Here is a 24906-nt window from a genome sequence, read left to right as displayed (position 1 = left end):
TGAGTGTTTCCACCATTTTGTGTTTTTTTTAATTTCAGATTTCCAGCATCAGCAGTTTTTTTCTGATTTTCATCGAGAAAGTACAAATGCCGCTTATTGGGAATGGGTTTCAATATTACCGAGAATCACAGCCTCCCTGCTCTTTGGTCAGCTTTTGAAAGTTCAGAATGAACCTCGCTTGTACATTTTAAGTCAAGATCGTCAGGGGTACATGAAGCTGAAAGGTTGAGAAGCAAAGGGCTGATTCTCACTCTGTATCTCCTCTTCATCAAACGTAACTGTGGAAAACAGCGTCTCTGTGTCCCAGTCACTCATCTCTTTCTCCTCTCCACCCACCTGCAGCACAGCCTCTTGGTGCTTATTCAATGGCTTCAATGAAACGACAACATAGCCAGGCCATTGGGGCTCTGACTGAAGGAATTGTGTGTGCATTGCCCAATATCCACACTGAGTGGAATGGCTCACTAGGCAGTAAAATTTGTCCTTGTAAGATGGGTTAACTTTAACTATCCTTCACACCCAACTCACCAGGTGGACAGTACTGGCTACTGGTGACTGTGGTAATTAACAGTGTGGATTGTCACTTTACCCTTTTTCAGTATCAACCAATCCTTTTAATGACATGATGGGGAACAAATTTTATATTTATCCACGTGCAACATATTGAACTGATCGTCAGATCTTCAAAAGGCACCACTTCCCAATCACTTCTCAGATGCTTTCAAATATGTGTCAATGGACTACACTGTCACCTTTGTCTGAAAGGTCTTGCTGCAATACAACCGAAACTGGGCTCAGTAGAACATTATTGGTGACACAAAAGGCTGCAGATGCTGGAATCTGGAGCAACAAACAATCTGCTGGAAGAACTCAGTGGGTCGAGAAGCATCTGTGGGAGGAAAGGAATTATGGACGTTTCAGATCGAAACCCTGCATCAGGACACATGATGCAGGGTTTCAACCCGAAATATCAACAATTCCTTTCCTCCCACAGATGCTGCTCGACCCACTGAGTTCTTCCAGCAGATTGTTTGTTGCACAACATTATTGGTACCTTCCAAGGACTCATCCCCTTTAGGATCTGTGCTTCATCCTCCCTGCTGTGTATTCCAAGGTCCAATTGACTTCCCCGACCTAACTGTAAGTTACTTCCTTTTCCTCATCTCATTTCTTGCCATTTTTCCATAATAAATGCCATTTGACAGCCCTCCATTTACTTTTGTTGATGGAATTATAGGAAACTTCCTCCTCCTTCTGTGAGGTGAACTTAATATTGATTATATCAAAAACTTCAGAAGCTAATTAAGATACCTCATTGAGGGAGGGGTGGCTTAACACTGTCGTGCATGGAAGATCAGGCTTCTAAGTTGAAAAATCAAACAAAGATGAAGATCCTCTTTGCTTTCATTTGTAAGTAAACAAAATGTTTCTTAAGTTTTTAAAAATTCTGTAAAACAATGTTCTACCTTGCTTAAGTACCACGAGGTTCCACTGCAGAACTAGAAAAATATATGAGCTGCAATATCATCTATTTTTTATTTTGCATCCTTCATTTCTCCTGTGGTTTTGTTCGAAGTCCAAGAGCCCAGAAGAGCACTCACTTTATATCAGATATAATTATGCTGTCAGATTGCTATAAATCACATTTATTATTTTGTTCCAGGAAATGGTTTCTTGGCTGACCTATACATTCACCACAGGGATTGGAAGCAAGAATAATTCATGTCTTCATTCTACCCTGATTGGCTACTTTCTGTAAAAGCCAAGATTTACATTATTTACTCAGGAAAAGTCAGGAAAATTCACTTAAGCTCTTGGACAGGAATATTATTACCTCAGAGAAATGGTTAAGTAATCCTGCGTTTAATTCCTGAGCCCAATTAAAACTTCCGATGGAACTAAAAATTAATTCAACAATTTTGGTCTCCTCATCTCAGTTACAGTTCCTCATTTTGCCAGTAATGTGATAAATTTGTATTCATCTGAGTAATTACCAAAGTTAGTATCAATCTCTCAGTCAATCCCGCGCATTTGCAGTTCCATTGGGGTTTTACCAACTGCTCAGGACAGAATAATCATTAAAGAAGATTTGTTGTTCTTTGTAGAATGATGTGAATTGTTACCTTTACTAATTATCAGATAACAGTGCTTGTATTTGAAAGATTACTCAAGAGTTCTGGATATTTCCCTTTGTAAATATCTTTCACATTTCAAATGCATTAGGATATAACGTTTACATTGCAAATGACTAAATAAACATGACTTCCAGGGTCACAAGTGAGCTAAAAATTAGATTGCTTCGATCCAGAGGTAATAATTCTTATTTTGAAACAAAGCACAAAGGGGTATTTCAAACTGCTGATCCATATAACCGGGAGTCTAATCCCCCTGAACACCTCCTTTCACTGCTGCCATTGTCTGCTATTTATAATAGTCAGCTACAATTTTTTCGTCAAGCACTTAATGCCAGAATTGGTTTGCATCTAGCAATTTGAATGTGTCTGTGCCTGAGTCTCAGCCACAATAGACACATAGCAAAACTATGAAACAGTGATGCTTTATATGGAAATTACTTTACTACAATCTAATGGCATTGGAATCACTCAAACACTGTTTGTGAAGGAAGATCTTCATTTGCAAAGTTCATAGAATGACATTGCTGTATTTCTCCATGTAACGTTGCACTGAAATGGATCCATTAACTCAACAATTTTGCTATCTCTGTCACTTGCTCTTAACAAGCCCTCACAAACTACTTGCAGCCACAGGAAAGTACTGCACATGAATGACGGATGTTGCAAAGACGTAGAGGAAGAGAATGGTGGAGTATATTTCCAGAGGGTGAGAGGGAGCTGAATGGGTGAAGAGAAGTGTATTTGGAGCTCTCTCCCTCAGAGGGCGGCGGAAGCAGAGTCTTAAGGCAGAGGTGGGTAAATCGGTATTGGTATTGTGATCAGCCAGAGGTGAAAGGCTACTTGGGCTTGGTGGGTACATGGGAGTGAGTTTACAATCAGATCAGCCATGGTCTCACTGAATGATGGGCCAGGCATGATGGGCTGAGTGGCCCCTATTCCTATCCCTACTCCTGTTCCTACTCTTATTTCATGTGCCTGCAGGAGACACATTTTGTGTGCAAGAGGCTCTCCCAGACCGAAGCCAGGCGCTCCGAGCAGGAGGCTGCCAGGAAGTCTTTGTAAGGGCAGTAGGGCAGTCTGTGAATGCCTGTACTCTGGGGAAGCCTGCAATACGTTGCCCGTACCTCTCTGTGTGACCCTGTGGGCTGAAGGAAAAGTAGATAAAGTCATTTGGCACCATGTTCAACACAGACATTGTGGGCCGAAGGGCCTGTTCCTGTGCTCTGTGGTTCTCTGTTCTATATTCTGTTTCTCCTTGAGAGAGATTAATCAATGTCAAAGTCGAGTTTATTGTCACATGAACAACTACATGTATGAACAGGTGCAATGAAAAACTTACAGCAACATCACAGGCACATAGCATCAGATACACAAGATTCACAAGAAAAATATAAACATAAATTATGCAAAATTATACAAGAAAGAACACAATTAGAACAAAAAAACAAAGTCCATTGTAGTGCAATGTGGTCCAAGTGGTCATAGCATTAACCATACTGAGGTAGCGATGCGGGATCAGCAAGCTGTGAGATACGGATAACTCAGCAGCCTGGAGTGATGCTGAGGCAAGGAAGATGAAATAACCATGGTCCTGTCCTCCAGGGAAAAACATTGAAGGCACACGGGTGTGGTTGTACTTGAGGTTATTGTAGATCATATGTCTTGGTGAGGACACAGAGTGCAGTGTGAGTGTTGGCCTTGGAACTGACACAGAGCCAGTACAGCTCGGTTGTTGTGTGAGTGACTGACAATTCTCACTGAAGATGCATTTAGGAAGTTCTATTATTGTTGATGTTATTTGGGGAGTTAATGATAATAAAAAAAGGTGCCAAGGCAGTCAAACATCCTGCCAGGATTTGAATTGAATTCTCAATTGAAGTGCCAAGGCACCCAGAGGTCTGTGCAAAACTGCTCTTCTCCAGGTTAAAGCAATTTTCAACAGCACAGCCCTTGTATGGAGATGTGAGAATGAACTTATTACAGCAGGTACATTCCCTGCACCAATCCATTAGTACTGGAGATCCCACAGAAGTATTATTGAGGACGAAATTATTTTCCTGATAGGCACTGTAAGATCTTTTCTGTTAAGAGACTCTAGTCAACATTTTAACAAAAACATTGATCTTTGTTTAAGTTACCATTACATAAGACATAAGACATAGGAGCAGAATTAGGACATTCAGCCCTTTGTGTCTGCTCTGCCATTCGATCATGGCTGATTTATTTTTCCCTCTCCTGCCTTCTCCCCTAACCTTTAACACCCTCATTAATAATGAATCTATCAAACTCCGCTTTAAATACACCCAATGACTTGGCCTCCACAGCTGTCTGTGGCAATGAATTCCACAGATTCACCACCCTCTGGCTAAAGCAATTCCTCCTCATCTCTGTTCTAAAGGGATGTCCTTCTATTCTGAGGCTGTGCCCTCTGATCCTAGACTCTCCCACTGTTGGAAACATCCTCTCCATGTCTACTCTATCCAGGCCTTTCAATATTCGGTAAGTTTCAATGAGATCCCCTCTCATCCTTCTAAACTCCAGTGAGTACAAGCCCAGGGCCATCAAATGCTCCTCATAGGTTAACCCTTTCATTCCTGGGATCATTCGTAAACCTCTTCTGGACCCTGTCCAATGCCAACACATCCTTCCTTAGATATGGGGCCCAAAACTGCTCACAATACTCCAAGTGTGGTCCGACTAACACCTTATAAACCCTCAGCATTACATCCTTGCTTTTATATGTATACTAGTCCTCTCAAAATGAATGCTAACATTGCATTTGCCTTCCTTACTACCGACTCAACCTGCAAGTTAACCTTTAGGGGATCCTGCACTAGGGACTCCCAAGTCCCTTTGCACCTCCAATTTCTGAATTCGCCCCCCGTTTAGAAAATAGTCGACGCCTTTGTTCCTTCTACCAAAGTGCATGACCGTACACTTCCCTACACTGTGTTCCATCTACCACTTCTTTGCCCATTCTCCCAACCTGTCCATGTCCTTCTGCAGACTCCCTGCTTCCTCAACACTACCTGCCCCTCCACCTATCTTTGTATCATCCGCAAACTTGGCCACAAAGCCATCAATTCCGTCATCCAGATCATTAACATATAATGTGAAAGGTAGCAGACCCTGAGGAACACCACTAGTCACCGACAGCCAACCAGAAAAGGCCCCCTTTATTCCCACTCTTTGCCTTCTACCAGTCAGCCCATCTTCTATCCATGCTGGTACCTTTCCTGTAATACCACGGGCTCCTATCTTGTTTAGCAGCCTCATGCGCAGCACCTTGTCAACGGCCTTCTGAAAATGCAAGTAAACAACATCCACCGACTCTCCTTTGTCTATCCTGCCTGTTACTTCCTCAAAGAATTTCAACAGATTTGTCAGGCAAGATTTCCCCTTAAGGAAACCGTGCTGACTTCGACCTATTTTATCACGTGCTTCCAAGTACCCCAAAACCTCATCATTAACGTAACATAAATAACATAATAAAGACTTATAACCAAATATTGTGAAGGAGCTCTTTCTGATGCATTGATTCTTCTTGTCTTGTATTCAAATGAAAGTAGTTATCGTTAGGAGTGAAGAAATAGAAGCAGGGGTTTGGTGTACTGCACCTTGACCCTGTTCCACCATTCAGTACGGTCATGGCTAAACTTAATATCCAGTCTGCTTTCCTGAATTAAACTCATATCCTTTTCAATCTCAGCTTTGCATCTATACAACTACTGAGCATCTGGGAGCTAGAACATTTCAAACATTCACAGCACTGTTGGTGAAAGAATTTCTCCTCATCTAAATGGCCAGCACCTTATCTTGGGATTGTTAAATCAAGTTCTAGACTCTCCAACAAGTTGAAAGAGCCTCTTGCTGTCCACCATTTCAAACCTTCTGAGAATTCAATAAGTTTCAATGAAATCAACTCTAAGATCAAACTAACAGTCTTCCACATAGCCCAGCAGTCTCACCCAAGAATTAATCTGGTCAACCTTTCCTGCTTCTGCAACCCTTCCAAGGTATGTAAATACTTCCTGAGATAAGGAGATTGACTCTGTGCCCTCAGGGGAGATAAAATAGACACCACAAAATACAAGCAGGAATTTCCTTGTAAGATCTTTTCTGTTGAGATTCCTGTCACCATTTCGACAAAAACTTTGATCCTTCTTTAACTGAGTATTACATTACAAAGTCTTGCAACGAAGTATTATGAGAGAGCTCTTGTCTGCTGCACTGTTCCAGTCACATTATCAGTGATGTTATCCCATTATTGTGACAAACTTCCATTTGGTGATTTACTACTACAGTTATATTTGTGCAAATTCCTTCCTGGACTAACACTGTCTACAAACACTTAATGCTGCCAACATCGAGCTGGGTGATGTCTGTCAGATGAACGTCACTTAATGAATCAGGGACTGAGCAAGGTCAACTTCTAACAACCCTAATGCACTTGCTCACTATTATTCAAGCAAGGCCACATTTTACATAAAAGCTTTTAGGTTCTAATATTCCATGGAAAGATCCCAAGGAAACATGCAGCAATTGTTGATGAAGGTATTTGACTCAATTACATTCAGATGAAATAAAAATGCAAAATACTTCAGTTCAACCAGGATTGAGGTCGCTTAAACTCCAATTATTCTAACTAGTATGCTGAAGATAATAACCAAGACTATTAATTGAGAAATGAAACCAACTGATTATTAACAGTTCAAAGAGCATCAAATCTGTGTTTTTGACTACACAATCTTCAATGATTCAAGATCAGCAACAACCTCGAGATTATAAAGTTCCTTTTAGTCTCTGGCGTTACCATTCAACAACTGAGGGAAAAAAACTCATTCAGGGACTCTGTGATGTCTTGAGAGCTTTTAATTTAATTTTCCGGCTTGGTTCTGGATCACCAGGGACGGCAGTAGAAGCAGAATCCACTGTGGCGCTCAAAGGGAACTGAGTGTGTTGCAGGGTGGTAGGTGGGAGAGGGACTGGCTGGACTGCTGTTACATTGAGCTGGCATGGACTTGACAGGCTGAATGGCCTCCTTTCGTGCTGTAACCATTCTGTGATTCTTTAGTTATTCAGAACAAGATAGCGCCAGATGTATGCAAGCTGTCCCCAGCAGATGTACTCACTTCATTAATTATCATCATTCTACTGTTTTACGTCTCAATTCTAAGACTGTAAGGATTACTAACAATGCTCTACAACACCATATTCTGCAGTTTGTTTTCCTTTTTACCACTTCAATGTACGTATGTATGGCATGATCTCACTAGATGACACGCAAACAAAAGCTTTTCACTGTATCTCAGTACATGTGACAATAATAAACCAATAATAATAATATCCCATTTATATCTTCTTTTTGTCATTGAAATTACCTCTCCCCAAATGCATTGCTCTTTTCCTGATTGCTATTCCAACCCCTGCCTCCTCCTCCCCCCCCCAACACACACAGCAGGACACCTCATAGTGAGTATCCCTGATGATACCCAGAAGTGGCAGCCCAGTGGGAAACAATAATTAGGTTGTGCCATGAGATCTGACTGGGACATCCTGAATTTCCCCAACTCAGCATGCCTGCAAATGCAGATGACACTAAAATTGGTGGTGTGGTGGACAGTGAAGAAGGTTGTCGAAGGTTACAACAGGATCTCGATCAACTGGAAGAGTGGGCCAAGGAATGGCAGATGAAACTTAACTCAGACAAGTGCGAGGTGTTGCATTTTAGGGAAGTTAAACCAGGGCAGGATTTACACAGTAAATGGCAGGGCTGTAGGGAGTGTTGCAGAACCGAGAGACATAAGGGTTCGGGTACATGGGTCCCTGAAAGTCTCAACACAGGCAATCAGGGTGGTGAAGAAGGCATTTGGCAGGCTTACCTTCATCGGTCAGGGCATTGGATTCAAGAGTTGGATAGTCATGTAACAGCTGCACAAGTCACTGGTGAAACCATGCTTGGAGTATTGTGTGCAGTTCTGGTTGCCCAGCTATAAGAAAGATATCATTAAGCTGGAAAATGTGCAAAAAATATTCACAAGCATGTTACCAAGACTAGAGGGCTTGAGCTATAAGGAGTGGCTGGATAGGCTGGGACTTTTTTCCCTGAAGTGGAGAAGACTGAGGGGTGACCTTACAGAGGTTTATAAAATCATGAGGAGCATAGATAAGGTGAATGGTCAAGGTCTTCTTCCCAGAATAGGGGAGTCTAAAACTAGAGGGCACAGGTTTAAGGTGAGAGGGGATGATTTAAAGCAGACCTGAGGAGCAGGTTTTTCACACAGATGGTGGTGGGTATATGGAACGAGCTGCCAGAGGAAGTGGTAGAGGTGGGCACAATTGCAACACTTAAAGACATTTAGATAGGTGTGTGGACAGGAATGGTTTAGAGGGATATGGGCCAAACATAGGAAATAGGACTAGCTCAGCTAGGAAGCTTGGTCATCATGGATGTATTGTACCGAAAACCCTGTTTCCATGCTGTATAACTCTATGACTCACTTTGCTCTCTCCTCATCTCCCCTTAAGCACTGGGACAGCTGCTTACCAAAGCGTGAAATGCACAGCAATCAGAAAGATCCAGCATTTATGAGGCAATTTGTTTGATAGCCAGGTTAATCATGCACACATTACCTCCCAGGTTAATTTTCCAATTTCAATTCATAGAAAGAGTGGGGTTTACTTGTGTCAGGCACCCTTTGCAGTGATCACCAGGGAATGTAATTGGAAATTGCCTGAATCATGGCAGCCAATACCCAAAGAAGTATGACCAAACAGGAGAGTCCAGGTATACTCTGAATACAGTAAGGCGAGTGAACAAAATGCAATAAGGCCCCATTCATTTAGAATTCCAGTCAAACATCACGGATGCATTTCAAATGAAAATTGAAATCCAGTTTATGTACCATGTTATATGTTAGCCAAGCCCCTTGGGATTATTGCAAGGCAATTAGTGAAAATATTCCATGAAAGATGCATGAAAGATGGTTAGAAGATTAATTTCCCGGTTGGCTAACATGTATTTTTTTAATCTGCTATTTCCTTTTAAGGTACCTTTTATAACTGTAGGTTTACACTAAACTGCTGCTTGCATTGAAAGATTTAATCCTGAAGGAGCAGCAGAATGACTTTATGTAACACTTATTTCATTTTCATTTCATAAAATATGTTCAAGATTAGAGACATGAATTTCAGAAACTCAAACAAATAACTTGTGATTTATTGAGAGTAATTGAGCTTAGCACACAGCTCATTCTACCGGAGAACACTTTCTCACCATGGTGTTGACTTAATTCAGAGTTAACACTGAGAGAGAAAATTAGATTGCATTCATATCTCCGCATGTGTATCTCTGAGGTGAATTTCCATTGTCCTATCAGCTGTTGGATGTATTTGGGATTTCCTGTTTCTTGTAGGCATTTAACATCCTGTATGGGTTACTGAGCTTCATTATTTGCATTGTATCGCTAAATCCCCTTTGGAAAAAATGGATGTAAATTGGGATCCACGAAAAATATCAGCCTTCCAACAGTCCAACAAACCAGAAGGTCAAACTTTAACTCCACTGATAGGTCATCGACATTTCTATCAGGTGGCAAATAAGCAACGGGTAAAGCATGTTTTAACACCGTGGCTGTGCATGGTATGATGGAGGTGATGTGACAACATTGTACTGTATTCTTCACAAGCCTCTTGCAAGACGGAAAGCAAAAACCACGAGTCATACAGCACGGAAATAAGCCATTGGGCCCACCACATCCATGCTAACCAGTGAGCACCCATCCATGTTAATCCCATCCTCCAGTACTTGGTCCATAGCCTTCTATCCCTGGGCCATTCAAGTGCTTGTCTAGATATTTCTTAAATGCTGTCAGTTACTCTGCTTCCACCACTCTCTTGGGCAGTGTATTCCAAGTACTCCCCACTCTCTGGGTGAAGAATGTCCCCCGCAGGACCCTTCTGAATCTCTTCCCCCTTACCCTGAATCTATGTCCTCGAGTTTTATCTACCTCTGATATGGGGAATGATTTCCTGCAGTCAACCCTGTCTATAACCCTCATAATTTTATATACCTCAATCATATCCCCTCTTAAACTCAACTGCTCCACGGAGAACAGACCCAGCCTCTCCAGTCTCTCGTCATAGCTGAACTGCTCCATCCCAGGCAACAACCTGGTGAATCTCCTCTGCACCCTCTCCAGTGCCATCACATCCTTCCTGGAGTGTGGTGACCAGAACTGCATGCAGTACTCCAGTTGAGGTCTGACCAAGGTTTTACAAAGTTGGAGCCCAACCTCCCTCCTCTTGTATCCATTTCCCCAACTAACGAAAGCCAGCATCCCATGTGCCTTCTTAACCACATTATCTACCTGTGCTGCCACTTTCAAGGATCTTTTGACTTGTACACTCTTTGGACTTTTTCCTCTCGACTTCCCAGGATCTTGCCATTCATGATGTATGTCCTAGACTCACTGGTACTCTCAACATGCATCAATTCACATCTATCTAGATTAAATTCCATCTGCCATGTCTCACAAAATGCTGGAGGAACCCAGCAGCTCAGGCAGCATCTATGAAGAGAAATAAACAGTCGACGTTTCGGGTCGAGCCCCTTCATCAGAACTGGAAAGGAAGAGGGCAGAAGCCAAAATGAGAAGGTCAGGGGAAGGGCAGGAGCACAGGTTGGCAGGTGATCGGTGAGTCCAAGTGAGAGGGGGAAGGTAGGTGGGTGGGGGAGGGGGGTGAGAGGGATGCTGGATGCTGGATGCTGGAATCTGGAGCAGATGCTGGAATCTGGAGCAACACACACACACAATGTAGGAGGAACTCAGCAGGTCAGGCAGCATCTATGGAGGGAAATAAGTGGTCAATCATTCGAGTCGAGACCCTCCATCAGGACTGGAAAGGAAGGGGGCAGAAGCCAGAATAAGAAGGTCGTGGGAGGGGGAGGAACACAGACTGGCAGGTGACAGGTGAGTCCAGGTGAGAGGGGGAAGGTAGGTGGGTGGGGGAGGGGGGTGAGAGGGAGTGATGAGAGAAGCTGGGAGGTGATAGGTGGAAGACGCAAAGGGCTGAAGAAGAAGGAATCTGGTAGGAGAGGGCAGTAGACCATGAAATAAAGGGAAGGAGGTGGGGAATAGGAGGGAGGTAGTGGGTAGTGGGCAGGTCATGAGAATGGTGGAGGGGAACAAGAAGGGGTGAGGGGGCCACAGGAATGAGGGTAAACAAAGGCAGGGGAACAGAGGGGAGGGGTTACCGGAAGTAAGAGAAATTGATGTTGAGGCCATCAGGTTGGAGACTATCAAGGTGGATTATGAGGTGTTGCTCCTTCAACCTGTGTCTGGCCTCAACCTACACCTGTCCCTGCACCTGCTCCCTTGCCACCATTCAGGGCACTGGACAGTCCTTCCAGGTGAGGCAGCGCTTCCCCTGTGAATCCCAGGGTGTCATTTATCGCATCCGGTGCTCCTGGTGCGGCCTCCTGTACATCAGAGAGACCCAAAGCAGATTGGGTGACGGGTTCGTCAAGCACCTTCGCTCCGTCCGCCGCAACAGCCAGGACCTCCCGATGGCCACTCACTTCAATTCCACTTCCCATTCCTGTACTGACATGTCTGTCCATGGCCTCTACTGCCACGTTGAGGCCAGACGCAGGCTGGAGGAACAACACCTCATATTCCATCTTGGGAGTCTCCAACCTGATGGCCTCAACATCGATTTCTCGAACTACCCCCCTTTCCCCTTCCCCGCTTTGTTTTCCATCACTCCTGTGGCCCCCTCACCCCTCCCCTTTCCCCTTCCCTGCCCTCACGATCTGCCCATCACCTCCCTCTGGTTCCCCACCTCCTTCCCTTTATTCCATGGTCCACTGTCCTCTCCTACCGGATTCCTTCTTCTTCAGCCCTCTGCCTCTTCTACCTATCACCTGCCAGCTTCTCTCATCACTCCCTCTCACCCCCCTCCCCCACCCACCTACCTTCCCCCTCTCACCTGGACTCACCTGTCACCTGCCAGTCTGTGTTCCTCCCCCTCCCCCGACCTTCTTATTCTGGCTTCTGCCCCCTTCCTTTCCAGTCCTGATGGAGGGTCTCGACTCGAATGATTGACCACTTATTTCCCTCCATAGATGCTGCCTGACCTGCTGAGTTCCTCCTACATTGTGTGTGTGTGTTGCTCCAGATTCCAGCATCTGCAGAATCTCTTGTGTCTGTCATTTCTCAACGATTTCACCAACACATAGAAGACTCACAAATATACTTTTTACTCCCAACAAGGTTATAATGTCTCCTTAATCTCTAAATTAGTTATGCACATTGTGGGAAAACAGTGGTGCAGCTATTAGATTTAGTGGGGTTCAGCCCTGACCTCCAGGGCCTTCTGTGTGGAGTTTGCACTTTCTGCCTGGAACCACGTGTGTTTACTCCGTGTGCTCCGGCTTCCTCCCACAACATCCCAAAGACGTGTGGGATGTTGACTTGTTCGGCCACTGTAAGTTGCCCTTGGTGAGCGGTAGAATCTAGAGGCGGGCTGGGAGGCCTCCCTCTACTCCTCACAGCTTCAGCCTGAAATGAGGAGCCACTGGAGAATAACTTTTTCACTATCCTACATGACAGGCTTGATCTATGTGCTGAGATGCCCCTGTTCTGACACTGGGGAATCTGCTGATAGACCCAGCAACAGGTTGATGTGAGATCCATAAGCCGTTTCATTTGAATGGAAAGTCTGCAGTGGTGAGGAAGGAGGCAACTTCCTGTTAACCAGGCTTGTTTGCATTAGGTTTACAAAGATTTTTAAATGTTTTAAGAGTTTTTAAATATTTTTTTTTGTTAAACAATTTTAAACAAATGTGAAGTGCTTATTTCATTATAGATTTTGAATTCTTCTGAAAGATTGACAGCTGACAAAGCTGAGGGTGTGACTTTGCTGTCTGTCAACCATTGATTCAGCTGTTTCCTGAACCATCCATGTGACTCCGATGTATTTTGCAGAGCCCTGCCCTCAGTGATCAAGTCCGGGACACGTTCTGTCAGAAAATTAGATCTTGAGGATCAGACCCAGTTAAGCAGAGGGTAACAGGGAATCTGAATGGCAAGTGTGGACAGATGACCTCAGTCAGCAAAGTCAGGACCAATGAATTCATGGGCTTGTTTATTCTGTTAACTGAAGTTGAAATCCATTAGGGTTCCGATGTCCACTGAGAGCAGAGAAACCTAAATACTTAAATAGCAGAAAATTCTGCAATTATCTTTAATGAGGGCAAAGCAATAATTTAATTGCACTGCAAAAATTATTTTCTGACCTGTTCCAATTATGTTGAGCAAAATATCCTGAATTTTACATTTCTCACACTATACTTGTTCAAATTAATTTCTGCTTTGCAAGAATACACATGGCATATTACAGTCGTTTACATCTGTTTAGCCATTATTTTAGTAGATATGTTGTTTCCCGAAATGACGAGAATGTCTTTGGGACAACAGCCACTTCCTACCTGGATGACTGAAAGAGGGCAACCACTCAACTGGCATAACTACAGGTGAAACCTGCCCCACTCGGCCCTTGTAGTCCTCCTGTTCAGTGTCTGATAAACTTCCACTAAATCACTTACATCTAAATGGAAGTTACATCATTCACACCGCTGAATTAATTTAGACTCAACTCACTGTGAAGGTTTTGAGGTAAGGAAAATAATGAAATATTGCATATATAGGGGCAGTTGGAGATGGCAAGCTAAGTGGTAAAAATTTTAAATAATAGACAGTGTAGTCAACGGAGGATTCTGTCCAGAAAAAAAAGTCCAGAAATTCTGCTGCATCATGTAACATTGTTGTGCACTACATGCAATTACCCTATGGGATAGGCATGGAAAGAGGCCATTTGCCCATCAGTCCATGCTGGTGCCTCTGCACCACTTGATCTTCTCATCTTTCCTCATCTAAATCCATCAGCGTGACCCTCTGTTCCCCTCCCTCTCATTCAGTGGTTGAGTCTCCCCTTAAATGCATGGGCACTATTCACCACCAACCTATTCACAGACCACTGTGAAAGTGAGCTCCATATTGTTGCCACCACTTGTGAAAACAACATCCTTCTAACCTTACTGGATTTCTTGCTGGTTAGTGTAATGCTTCACAGCGCCAGCGACCCAGGTTCAATTCCGGCCGCTGTCTGTAAGGAGTTTGTACGTTCTCCCGTGTCTGCGCGGGTTTCCTCCGGGTACTCTGGTTTCCTCCCACATTCCACAGACGTATGGGTTAGGAAGTTGTGGGCATGCTATGTTGGCGCCGGAAGCATGGCAACACTTGCGGGCTGCCCCCAGAACACTCTACACAAATAGATGCATTTCACTGTGTGTTTCGATGTACATGTGACTAATAAAGATATCTTATGTTATCTTATCTTATCTTATCTTATCTTATCTTATCTTACATGGGGCTCCTCCCCACAAGTAGAAATATTCTCTCTGTGTCCATTCTCAAACTATTTCATAAAATCTTTCAAATCATTCACACTGAGTAACTGTCATTTTCCTGGCACCCCTTGTGTGATGACACAGTCCACGCAGGAAGCTGTGACAGGCTGGAGACACTGAGCTTGTACTTGGGTTTACACAGAGAGACCCAGGGCAGAGGCATTGAGTAATTGAGTCACTGGAGCTGCTTAACGTCAGGGATGTGGAGCTGGGGATCCGTGAAGTACAATGGCCCCACCACTGGTAGGCAGATGTGGCAGCTTTAAGTTTGCATTATGAAGACGGAGTGGGGGACTTGAAAGGAAAATACTGGCAAAGTGTTACTAAAGTGTCACAAGAATTGTGTTGTTGACGAGAAGTGTGACAGATTTTAAGAATGCTACAGATGAACAGTAGCATATAGCCATGTGTTACCTGGCCTATTTTTGTGTTAACTGAACAAATACCAAGGCTGCCGCTGTCTTCTCTCGAGAGGAAGGAGACAATAGAATATTATCAAAAGCTTGATTAGGTTTGTATAGTGTGCCAGCAACATACAACCTTATGTGAGATGCTGGTCCTCGTTCATGTGAGGTGCAGGTATGTGCAGGTCACTAAAAGTGTACGCTGGTGTCAAAGGGCTTCAATTATGATTTGACGAAACTTCCAAACATTTGTTCTGTGCTTCTCTAAGTGCTGCACAACTTCTAGCCTGATATTTTTCTCTCCTCCAACAACTTCATTTACTGTACCACATGGTTCAAATACATATTAGAAAGGAGAAAGATAAGCAATGTGATTACAGCTCAAGACCGGTGCCACTCTTCTCAACGTCTGAGGCTCTTCGTGAAGCCCCAGCAAAAGGACCTTCCATTCCGTTCTCTCTCACATTTGTCTAACTTGTCTTTACATGCAATTATGGTAATCACTACAACTAAGAACTACCAAACAGTGCATTGAGGTAGTACAAGGGAAAACAATGACAGAATGCAGAATAAAGTGTTACAGTTACAGAGAAAGTGCAGTGCAGGCAGACAATAAGGTGCAAGGCCATAACGAGGTAGATGGTGAGGTCAAGTGTCCATCTTATCGTACTAGGGGACCGTTCAATGGTCTTATAACAGTGGGATAGAAGCTGTCCTTAAGCCTGGTGGTACGTGCTTTCAGGCTTTTTTATTGTCTTCCCGACGGGAGAGGGGAGAAGAGAGAATGTCTGGGATGGGTGGGGTCTTTGATTGTGCCGGCTGCTTTACTGAGGTAGCAAGAAGTGTAGACAGAGTCCATGGAGGGAAGGCTGGTTTCTGTGATGTGCTGAGCTGTGTCCACAACTCTTGCAGTCTTGAGCAGTGCAGTTGCCATACCAAGCGTGATATATCTGGATAGGATGCTTTCTAGGGTGTGGTTGGTGAGTATCAAGGGGGGCATGCTAAATCCCTTTAGCCTCCTGATGAAGCAGAGGCACTGGTGAACTAGACAGGCTATTGGTGATGGTCACTCCTAAGAACTTGAAGCTCTCAACCCTCTCGACCTCAGTACCGTTGACGTAAACAGTGCGCAAAGTTTTGGAACAGAAGCATGCAGAAAATAGTGATCATAACTTCATAAGATTTAGGTTAGCTATAGAAAATCCAGAGTAAAAATAATTGACTGGAGGGAAGCCAGTTTCACTGGAATGAGAATGGATCTGGTCCAGGGAATTGGAACCACAATTTGACAGACAAAACTGCAATAGAACAATGGGCTGCCTTGGAACAATGGGATACCTTTAAGGAAGAGATGGTTCAGGTATAGTTGAGGCACATTCCCATGAGCAGCAAGAGAAGAACAAATAAATCCAGGGCTCCCTAGATGATAAGAGTTACAGAAGACAATGAAACAAAAGAAAGGCTGCTTATGACAGCTGTCAGGTTGTAAAGTCCAGTGGGAACTGAGCTGATTATAAAGAATCAGAAGGGGATTGAAAACTAAAATTAGAGAGACAAAGAGAGTGTATGAGGAAAGATTAGCTGCCAACATAAATAGTACTATGAACTGTGATGAGGATAGTGACAGATTGCAGCAGGATATACACAGGCTGGTAGAATGGGCAAACATGGGGCGGGTTTAATTTAATGCGGATAGACGTGAGGAGATGCACTCTGGTAGGAGGAATGAGGAGAGAGACTGGAGGATAAAGGATTCTGTTTTAAAACGGGCTGCAGGAGCCCAGGGACCTGTGGTCTGGGTGCTCATTATTGAAAGTGGGAGGGCAGCTTGATGAAGTGGTTGATAAAACATGCACAGTTCTGGGCACTAACAACAGAAACGTGAAAGCAGGGAAGTGATGTTAAACCTTTACAAAACACTGGCCCAGCCTCAACAGGAGTTTTATGATCGAAAGAGGCTGCAGAGGATTGTCAACTCAGCCACTACCCAGGACATGCCCTCTTCACATTACTACCAACAGGGAGGAGGTACAGGAGCCTGAAGACCCACACTCAACGATTCAGGAACAGCTTCTTCCCCTCCGCCATCAGATTTCTGAATGGTCCCTGAACCCATGAACGCTACCTCATTATTCCTCTTTTGCATTATTTATTTATTTTGTAACTTACAGTAATTTTGATGCCTCGCGCTGTACTGCTGCCGCAAAACAACACATTCCAAGATACATGTCAGTGATAGTAAACCTGATTCTGAATTCTAGTGGCCTCATTATAGGAAGGATGTGAAAGCATTAGAGAGGGTCCAGAAAAGCTTTATGAGAAAGCTTCCTGGAATGAAGGACTCCGGTTACAAGGATAAAGTGGAGTGGCTGTGACAGGTTTCTTTTGGGAATTAGGAAGGGAGATCTGATGGAAGTACATAAAATGATGAGAGGTGTGGATAATGGGAGGTTGTTCCAGTTGGTGGAGGGGTTAAGGACTAGAAGCACAGGAATGAAAGGGGAGAGAATTAAAGTGACATGAGGAAACGCTTTTTATACAAGTGCATGGTTGGAACTTACAACAACAGCCTGAAGATGTGGTGGAGGCAGGTTGTGCCCGTGATGGAGCTGGCTGAGTCTACAACCCTCTGCAGCCTCTTGCAATCCTGCACATTGGAGCCTCCACACCAGGCTGTGATGCAACCAGTCAGAATGCTCTCCACTGTACATCTGTAGAAATTTGAAAGAGTCTTTAGTGACGTACCAAATCTCCTCAAACTCCTAATGAAGTAGAGCTGCTGGCGTGCATTCTTCATGATTGCATCAATGTGTTGGGCCCAGGATAGATCCTCTGAGATGTTGATGCCCAGGAACTTGAAGCTGCTCACCCTTTCCACTGCTGACCCCTCATTGAGGACTGGTGTGTGTTCTCCTGGCTTCCCCTTCCTGAAGTCCTCAATCAATCCTTGGTCTTGCTGACATTAAGTGTGAGATTGTTGTTGCGACACCACTCAAGCAACCTCCTCCACGCTACCTCGCTATTCCTCTTTTGCACTATTGATTTATTTTTGTAACTTACAGTAATTTTTATGCCTTGCACTGTACTGCTGCTGAAAAACAACAAATTTCAGGACATAGGTCAGTGATAATAAACCTGATTCTGATTCTGATTCGATTGTGATCTTCAGGAGGAATTGGATGATAAGTTTGCAATGATACGGAGAAAGGATGAATGATTGGAGCTAGAGAACTATTCTGGTCAAGAGCTGAGATGGACACCTCCTTCTGTGCTGCAACAATTCTACGGTTCTGTGATCTACACATTTTAACTATTCACTGCGAGGACTAGTGTGGGAGCCATCTGTGTTTCAGTAAGAATGTATTGAAACATGCCACCCATAAAACTTCAGGCAGAACACCGATCTCAGAGAGAGTCAAGAACCTTTAAGCAATGAATTCTCAGGATTACAGCACTGGTGCTCATTACCACTCACCAGCATCCCTCCTGCTCTCACCTGAGAGAAGAGCAAGCTGAATCTGGACCCTGTCAGCTTCAGCTGCCCAAGGTTGCCCTGCAAGGCCATCGGCAGTGTCCTCCAAAGTCTACACCAGCCATACTGCAGCTTGAGGGTAGCTCTGCCTCAGAGCACTGCACAGGCAAAGAGGCAGGAAGACGGGATCAGTTATTCAGTCAGTGTGTGGGTCTACAAGGAATTAACCAATTTGTTCCTCCCGTTAATCAGTTAGAGAAGAGGTTACTGAACTCCCATGATCACCAGAAGCCCCTCTGAATGCTGGTCTCCACCATCATGGTACCAGTCTGAACTCACAGGGCAGTAACGTGCATTTCTACAGTAGTGCCCAGCTGTTGGTTGGCACTCCGTATACTGCACTGGAGTCTGAGGAACCAATAGTGGAGACCGCTTTGTGGTTGGGTCAACACAGAAATACCCAGAACCCCCAGTGATGGATAAATTAGCCTCCACCCTCTGCAGAAAGCCCTGAATAGGGTTGATCCTCGACTCTTCCTTGCCCTGACGTTTGCTTTCTGTCAGGGCTAACAATTCACCAGTATTTCCTGACGCATCCAATCAGATTTTTCTGCAGATTGCCCCATAAGGTCCTCATCTCAGTCCTCTGCAGAAGAAACCAGTATGAGAAAGACTGCAGCAACGAAGAAAGGAGGAGTATGTTCTGCCGAATTTCTGAAGGTCTTCTTTCCCTCCCTGCTTCTATCACATATTCTGGCTCTTGGCCTCAGGATCTACATTGGAAAAAGACTGACAACTTCATCATCCAGCACCTTCTGAGAGCCAGATTCAGACTTAAACATGACCTGTGAAATTGTGTCACTGTTCCATCAGTGCATTTGAATTGGAGGAAGAAAAATACCCATCACAAGCACAGGACATCCCATCTCATTACATATTTCCCTTTGTGACCTTCCTCTCTGATGACGCAGCTACCCTTTCCCTACCACTCACTCACTGAATACAGATCCCACTCCCAAATGATGCCCCCCCCCCCCATCAGTGTCTGAGCTGCCACCGGCAGTGTCAAACCCTCCACCCTCACCCTTCCCTCTCCCTCACGGCAGCGCCTGGCCCCACTGCAAACCTTGGCCTCATGACGCGTGCTTGTGAATCACAGAGGTTATGGAATAAGGAGTTGTAGAGAGGTATGGTGTGGAAACAGGCCCATTGAGTCCATGCCAACCATCGACCAGCTGTCGGACGAAGTGGATTTTGAGAAGCCCAAGTGGGTGTGCGGCCTGTTCCAGCTGCTCAGGGAAAATCCAGAGAGTCAGGAAGAGGGAACCTGTCCACCTACCCCAGTGTCAGGGTTGGTACAAGGAATTGTCCAGGCCTCCTAAAGGTTAAGGCATCCATCTCAATACAGTCAAACATAAAGCGGACTTGACATGGACAGACAATTGAAATTAAATTAAATTAGATTTTTTAAACGAGCTGCAGGAGACACTGAGTCAGAATTAAAGCTGAAATCAATAAATCTGCCCAGCACACTGCCTGTCGAACGCGGCTGGAGGGAGCAGCAGTGTCAGCTGACGGCCAGCCCACACCTGCGACCGGTCTGTTGCCCCACACGCTGCCCCCGGTATTCTTCTCTGACCTTAAAAACGCCCGGATGCCCAGTTTCAGTCTCTTAGTGTTTGACACCCCCTGACCCGCCTCTGTGCTTCTTGGCTGCTTTGCTGAGGTTTGAGAGCGGGACAGTGGGCGGGACCCGGCACCCGGATAGTGGGGTCCAGCAGGGAACAGTGAGCTGAAAGGGAAGACCACTGGTCCCAACATGGTTAAAAAAAACACTTAGGCTTCCAACAAAGAGCTGAAAAATTAACGATGACGTGTCTGTTGAAGTATGGTGAACCTCTCCAACAATGTCAACCACAGTTGATTGCTTCAAACCAAAACTGCTGGAACATCTCAGCAGCATCTGTGGAGGCGGAGGAGTGGTTCCCGGTCGAAACCCTGCACCGGGACTGCTCTGGAGCGAAAAAAAAAAACCCCAAGCTGCTGTCCCGATGCAGGGTCCCCACCGAAACGTCCACCTCCACAGACGCTGCCCGGCTCGCTGAGTTCCTCCGGCGGTTTGGGGATCGTGGCTCCAGTTCCCAGCGGCTGCAATCTCTCTCCTGTCTTCATCCAGCTGAATTTTCCAGCTTTCTCTGTTTTTATTTTACATGTTAGATCAAGGAAGTTTATTTCTCACTAAAGTCCGTGTGTTTTCTACGCAGGTGCATGGGAGAATGATCGACTGCACCAGTAACATCATGTTTTACACCATGGCGTCGTGCTGGCAGCAGCTTCTCGGCCTCACCCTGATGATTCTGGTCACCCGTTCGACAGTTAGCTGCCCGGCGCGATGTGAGTGTGCGCCCCAGATCAAGTCGGTGGTTTGCCACAGGAAGCGGCTGACTGCCATCCCGGAGGGCATTCCCATTGAGACCAAAATACTGGACCTGAGCAAGAACCGGCTCCGGTGCATCAGCTCCGGGGACCTGGCGACCTTCCCTCTTCTGGAAGAAGTTGACCTGAGCGAGAACATCATCACAAACGTGGAACCCGGGGCTTTCAGCAACTTGTTCAACCTCCGGTCCCTGCAGCTACGCGGGAACCAACTGAAACTCATCCCTACCGGCGTCTTCTCAAGGCTGGCGAACCTCACCCGGCTGGACCTCAGCGAGAACAAAATCGTCATCTTGCTGGACCACATGTTCCAGGACCTGAGGAACCTGAAGCAGCTGGAGGTCGGTGACAATGACTTGGTCTACATCTCGCAGCGGGCCTTCAGTGGTCTACTCGGGCTGGAACAACTCACCATTGAGAAGTGTAACCTCACCACCGTTTCTGCCGAATCCCTGTCCTACCTCCAGAACCTGGGCACTCTCCGGCTCCGTTACCTGAGCATCAGCTTCCTGGAGGAGCAGAACTTCAGGAAACTCTACAACCTGAAGGAACTGGAGATCGATTCCTGGCCCCTTCTGGAGACCATCACTCCCACCACCCTATATGGTTTGAACCTCACCTATCTCTCCATCACCAGCACCAACCTCTCGTCGGTACCTTCCGGAGCCTTCAGAAACCTGATCTATCTCAAGCTGCTGAATTTGTCCTATAACCCCATAACTACCATCGAATCCGGCTCCTTCCGCGACTTAATCCGGCTCCAGCACTTGTACCTAGTAAGTACAATGCTCAGCACCATCCAGCCTCACGCCTTCCTGGGCCTGAGACAGCTGAAGGTGCTCAACATCTCCAACAACCTCTTGGTGACGCTGGAAGAGAACGCCCTGCACTCGGTGGGGAACCTGGCCGTGCTGCGCTTGGACAACAACCCCCTCTCCTGCGACTGTCGCCTCCTGTGGCTTCTGCAGAAGAGGAACACGCTGAGCTTCGATCACAAGCAGCCAGTGTGTGCCTCGCCAGCGGACATTCAGGGCAGCCAGCTGACAGACTTCGAGGACTCCGCCCTCCACGACTACTTCACTTGCCAAAAGCCCAAAATACGGGACCGAAAGCCACAGCGGGTGACGGCGGGTGAAGGTCAGACTGTCTACTTCACCTGCCGGGCGGACGGCGAGCCAACGCCGGTGATAATGTGGGTGTCTCCCCAGCGGAGGATGATCACCAGCAAGAGCATCGGCCGGGCCACCATCCTGCCGGGCGGCACCCTGGAGATCCGCTTTGTCCAGGTCCACGACAGTGGCACCCACATCTGCATCGCCAGCAACGCCGGCGGCAACGACACCTCCTTCGCCGTGCTCACCGTGAAGGGACAGAGATCAGACGGAGTCCCTTTTGCAAACAGGACCGCGTCCCTCTCCGAGTTCAACGAGACCGCCTTCAACGACACGCAGGTGCTCCTGAAGTTTACACTGGATCTGAAAACCATCCTGGTGTCCACGGCGATGGGCTGCATCACCTTCCTGGGAGTGGTGCTCTTCTGCTTCTTGATCCTGTTCGTGTGGAGCAGGGGGAGAGGACACCACAAGAATAACTTCTCGGTGGAATACTCCTTCCGCAAGGTGGACGGACCGACAGTCAGCGGCGGGCAAGGAGGAGCCAGAAAGTTCAACATGAAGATGATCTAAGTCTTTCCTGGGGCCCCCGAGGTTACATTCAGTTGTGGTCAATAAGCTGATTGATCATTTGATTCATACAGACGTTTGCTTATAATGTTCTAATAATAAGCATAATCCACAATATGTGTATGAGTTACTCTGGCTCAGGTGAGAGCTGGATTGCATGCTGTAAATAGTCACTCTGTCCGGGGACCGATTTGGACCATCACAATCATTGGCACCCACTCGATTTGCACTTTTTTTTTCGACACATCGGGGTAGAAATGAATTTGTGACTGAATTTGAACTTGAGTCCAGCAGTAATAGGAGGACAGCGCGGAGTCGCTACTGTGTTCCCCCTGGTTACACGCTCTGCAGAGGGAGCTGATGGTAGTTTGTGGGACGGTGCATTTGAGCGGTTGCTTTGATGCAGCAGGAAGCTGGTCCGGCCTACCTGTCACAGTCAGACATGGCCCAAGGGTTGAGAGAGGTGAAGAGCCCTTCATTTGTGCAAAACCTCAATTCAGACAGATGCCCAGAACAGCTGGCTGTCCCTAACCAGAGGTCGGCCAATGCTGGTCACCTTGGCAAGGAAAGTTCTCAGTCTGGCTCCCATCTGCAGCCCAGAAAAGCAGGGGCCAGTTTTGTTAGGGTCCATTGTCTGTTCACTCCACTCAGGTAATTTACCTTTCCAATTAATGCCACAAGTCCAGGAAGCATAAACACCCAGAAATGAATGGTCGGTTTAGTTACCCATGACCCTGTCATACTTGATTGAATATTCAAACACATTGATTAGTCAGACAAATAATCTATGTGTGACAAGCGAATACAGGTTCTAAATACTGCCAGCCATGTGTACATGACCTTGAGAATCCATAATCACGTCCCCTGAGACATGGAAGGTTGAAATCTTTTGGTAATGTTGGAAGCATTGTTTGGAGATAAAACCCAAATTATTTTGGCCAGTCATTTCACCTCTTGGATAATGAAATGCTGCTTCAAGATCATATCAGTTTGAAGTTCCTTTAATGGGCAATCAAGTGGATAATTGTTCAGATTTGCCCATGTTGTACGATCGTCTTGTTATCAGAAGGTAATGTAACTGCACATTATTTCTTTATGCATTTTTTAAAAATCTGACTGTATTTTGATTTAAATAAGAATCCATTCTGAACTTTTTGTATGGAAAAGCCTGTGTCAGATTTCTGAATTATATCACTTTTTTTCTGCTTACAAGGACAAGCAAAATGTTACCATGGCAACATTGTTTAACTTAATGTTTTTGTTATTTTGTAAAGAATGTCCCTGCAAAGATATTATGTCTTTACTAGTGGCTCGCAAAGTGTTTCTGCAGCTTTCCACATCATTTACCCCAGCCACAACTGTCTCCCAATCCCAATCCCAATTTATCAAAAACTCTCACTCAAAGCAATTATGTACTTTCCATCCACATCTTTTTACAGACACAATAAACAACATTCAAACAGTATTATACTTTAATAAGCAAATACATAAAAAACAGCTGACAGGTTTGCCATTTGAAATGCAATTCACTACAGGAGCGAACAATTGGAAAGAAATGCAAGTGTATGGGGTGTTCAATGTGAATTTTCATATTAAATAACTTGCATTTTTGATGCTGTAGTTTTGGAGCAGATGCAGGCTACAAACTCTTCCTCACCTTGAAAGGCTAAGAGGTGAGGGGTGGGGGTTGGGAGATGAACTGGGAGGGGAGTGAGGGGAAATGGGGGGAGGTTGGACTTGAACAGTCAGGCTGGGACATGAGGTCACTAGGACCTGGAGAACTGATGTAGCTGGGGCGTGGTGGGAGGATGGGAAGGCACCAGAGAAATGGTCAGGGAACCTAACTGGAAACAGCGAACAGTATGGAAAATCCTAAAGCAGAGCATACTGTCGGGAGGTTGGAGTGTCAGACTCTCTCTGGCATGGACCAGCCAGGCTGATCTCCTTCAGTTAGCTCAGCATTAGGCCTGAGCTGAGCTGTCAAGGCCTGTGTCTGTGTGTGACTGGCCCAGAGCAATCACAGGCCACAGATGACCATCGGACACTACTATACAGGTGTGGCATCCTCTGTGCCATACACACACGAGGGCCTGGAACAAAGGTATTAAACAATGTGACCTATCTATGCCTTCAGTTTGTAGATTAAATTCCTTCATTTAACACACATAGGAATTTCTAGGCATGGAATTTTATGCCTTGAGTAATCTCTTGTGATGGAGGATGATTGGCTTCCACTCCATTTGTGAGGGGGCTGCTGAGGGCACCGCAGACTCTGCCACGGCTGGGGCAAGTGTTGTGTGGTGGG

At 45.5% G+C, this 24906-nt stretch overlaps 1 protein-coding gene across 1 annotated transcript in view; it reads left to right on the top strand.

The window, feature by feature from the left end:
• Positions 1-24242, top strand: part of LOC127582485 (leucine-rich repeat and immunoglobulin-like domain-containing nogo receptor-interacting protein 3) — a 154234-nt gene extending 129992 nt beyond the window's left edge. Inside the window, exon 2 of the mRNA XM_052037785.1 lies at positions 20748-24242. Within this exon, the coding sequence (XP_051893745.1) occupies positions 20760-22604 (1845 nt within the window). The 5' untranslated portion in view covers positions 20748-20759 and the 3' untranslated portion in view covers positions 22605-24242. The remainder of the gene's footprint in view (positions 1-20747) is intronic.
• Positions 24243-24906: the final 664 nt, after the last annotated feature.

This window comes from Pristis pectinata, chromosome 24, assembly GCF_009764475.1.
Source record: "Pristis pectinata isolate sPriPec2 chromosome 24, sPriPec2.1.pri, whole genome shotgun sequence".
NCBI classification, from domain to species: domain Eukaryota; kingdom Metazoa; phylum Chordata; class Chondrichthyes; order Rhinopristiformes; family Pristidae; genus Pristis; species Pristis pectinata.
The sequence above is the reverse complement of the archived record's forward strand: the minus strand, read 5'-3'. Positions and strand labels throughout refer to the sequence as shown.